The sequence below is a fragment of the Corvus brachyrhynchos genome, unplaced genomic scaffold, assembly GCF_000691975.1.
Source record: "Corvus brachyrhynchos isolate BGI_N302 unplaced genomic scaffold, ASM69197v1 scaffold758, whole genome shotgun sequence".
NCBI lineage: Eukaryota > Metazoa > Chordata > Aves > Passeriformes > Corvidae > Corvus > Corvus brachyrhynchos.
Genome location: NW_008239552.1, coordinates 49,912 through 52,114, shown reverse-complemented (window position 1 = coordinate 52,114; position 2,203 = coordinate 49,912). Strand labels below are relative to the sequence as shown.

General features: G+C 55.5%; 1 protein-coding gene across 1 annotated transcript in view; it reads left to right on the top strand.

Annotated features, from left to right (window-relative positions):
- The window catches only part of ZNF687 (zinc finger protein 687), an 8,757-nt gene extending 6,763 nt beyond the window's left edge, over positions 1-1,994 (top strand). The window contains exon 10 of the mRNA XM_017741572.1: positions 4-1,994. Coding sequence (XP_017597061.1) covers positions 4-144 — 141 coding nt within the window. The 3' untranslated portion in view covers positions 145-1,994. The remainder of the gene's footprint in view (positions 1-3) is intronic.
- The last annotated feature ends 209 nt before the right edge of the window (positions 1,995-2,203 follow it).

The following is a 2,203-nucleotide window of genomic DNA, read 5'->3' as shown; positions in this document are numbered from 1 at the left end:
TCGGGAGCCGGCGCGGACGGATCCGAGGGAAAGTTGGAATGCAAAGTTTGCGGGAGAGGCTTCGAGAGCCAGCTCAGCCTCAAGACGCATTTCCGGACCCACGGGATGGCCTTCATCCGCGCCCGGCAGAGCGAGGAGAACTGAGATTCCCGGGAATCCGGGAATCCTGGAATTCCGGGATCGGCCCCGAGGAGAACTGAGCGTTCCTGGGAATCCTGGCACTTCCAGACCCACGGGATGGCCTTCAGCCGCGCCCGGCAGAGCGAGGAGAACTGAGATTCCCGGGAATCCTGGAATTCCTGGAATTCCGGGATCGGCCCCGAGGACAACTGAGTGTTCCCAGGAATTGCGGTGTTCCCAGATTCCCGGGATCCCCCCAGAACCAGCCCCGAGCGTGGGCCAGAACTCCGGGGTGGCCTTCATCCGCGCCCGGCAGAGCGCCGAGGAGAACCGAGCGCTCCCAGGAATCTCTGCGTTCCCGGAATTCCAGGATCGGCCCCGCAGACAGCGGAGCGTTCCCGGGAACTTCAGCATTCCCAGAATTCCGGGATCAGCCCTGGGAATCTGCTCCGAGCCGGGAATTGGCGCCGTGTACATAAAACCTCCCCGAGCCCTTCCCGGTGTCCGAGGGAAAGATGGGATTGGGATTGGGACTGGGATGGTCCCAGACCCTGCTGGGATTGGGGTCCAGGCTGGGAGGATCCCAAATCCGGCCGGGATTCCCCCGGGAATGTTGGATTTTGGGGGGATTTGGGATTCCCTGTCGCTGTTCTGGGACCCGCCGGGTGCTTCCCAGGAATTCCCGGAGCTGGACGGGACCAGGGAAGCTTTTCCAGCAAAATCCACCTTTTTTGTTGGCTTTTCTTTGTTTTTCCTGGAATTCTTTTCCCGTTTGGGAATGTTTCTGGTGAGTTTTGTTGGGAAGAAGCCGATTCCAAACTCCTGGAATTTCTGGAGGTCCCTGGGCAGGAAACTCGGACACGCGGCCGGACATTCCCGAGGGAGCAGGAGGAGGAAAAGAGCAGGAAAAAGCTGGAAAAGAGGAGCAAAAAAGGAGGAAAAAAGGAGATTTTTTCCTTTGGCAAAGGAGTAACGATCCCAGAAAAGCCAGGATTGGGAAGGGATCCCCCAAATCCCAGGCAGGACCCTTTTCCTGAAGGAAAAGCGGGAAAGGCGCTCCCAAATCCCAGACTGAGGGAGAGGTTTGGGGCCTTTTCCGGGCCTTTTCCAGCTGCTCCTCTCCCTCGGGACCAGGGACCTTTCCTGCTTCAAATCTCCAAAAAAACCCTCTGGAAAAGCCCCTTCGGACTCGTCCCTCCTGGAATTCCTGGAATTCCCTGTGAATAACTTCTCCCTTTCCCTGTACAGTTGTATCATACACTAAAATCCACAAATTCCAACAACTGCTGTGCTCATTTCGGGATTTGGTTCGGTTTTCCAAGGTTTTTTTCCCGTGTCTTTGCGTTTTTCTGGATGGAGGAGCTGCTTTGGGTTTGATTTCTTTCGTTTTTGGCTTTTTTCCCCCGTTTTTTTTACTTTTTCCAAGCAGGAATTTGGGGAATCCTCTCTCCCCTTTTCCCTGCGGGTGAATGGATGGGAAAAGGGTGGAAAAAAAACTGGGAAAAATCAGGTGGAATCGGCCATTCCCAAATCCCCCGGGCCGGGTGTAAATTCTGTTGGAAAAGAGAGAAGAAATTAAAGTTTCTACGAGTTTTAGAGGGGAAAAAAATTCCCAAAAAAACCTATGGAAAAATGGCTTTGGACCCTTCGGTTTTCCAGCATTTCAGTGCCTTGAGCTGGATTTGGGTTGGAGGGAGGGAGGGGATGGAATTTTGGGAATGTGTCCCTGGAATTTCGGGGCTGCATCCCTGGAATTTTGGGAATGTGTCCCCCCGGGATTCGGGGAATTGCTCCATGGAAAGCCGCGGGCGCTGGAGGCTCTCAGGAATTCTTTATTCTGTAGGAATTGACTCCATTAAACTCCAGTGGTTTCACCCCTGCTGTGCCCTGGCTTCGCTTTTCCCTGGATTTCGCTTTTCCCAGGAAAAGCTCCTGGGAGTGGGAAGGGGGAGGGGAGAAGGGGGGGTTGGGGTGGCTCCCACTTTCCCCAAAGTTTGGTCCTGCCCCCCAAAAAAGGGGCTTGGGAAGGGGCGGGGTCCCCTCCCTGTCCCCTCCCGCTGTCCCCACCCCCCCCCCCCCGGCT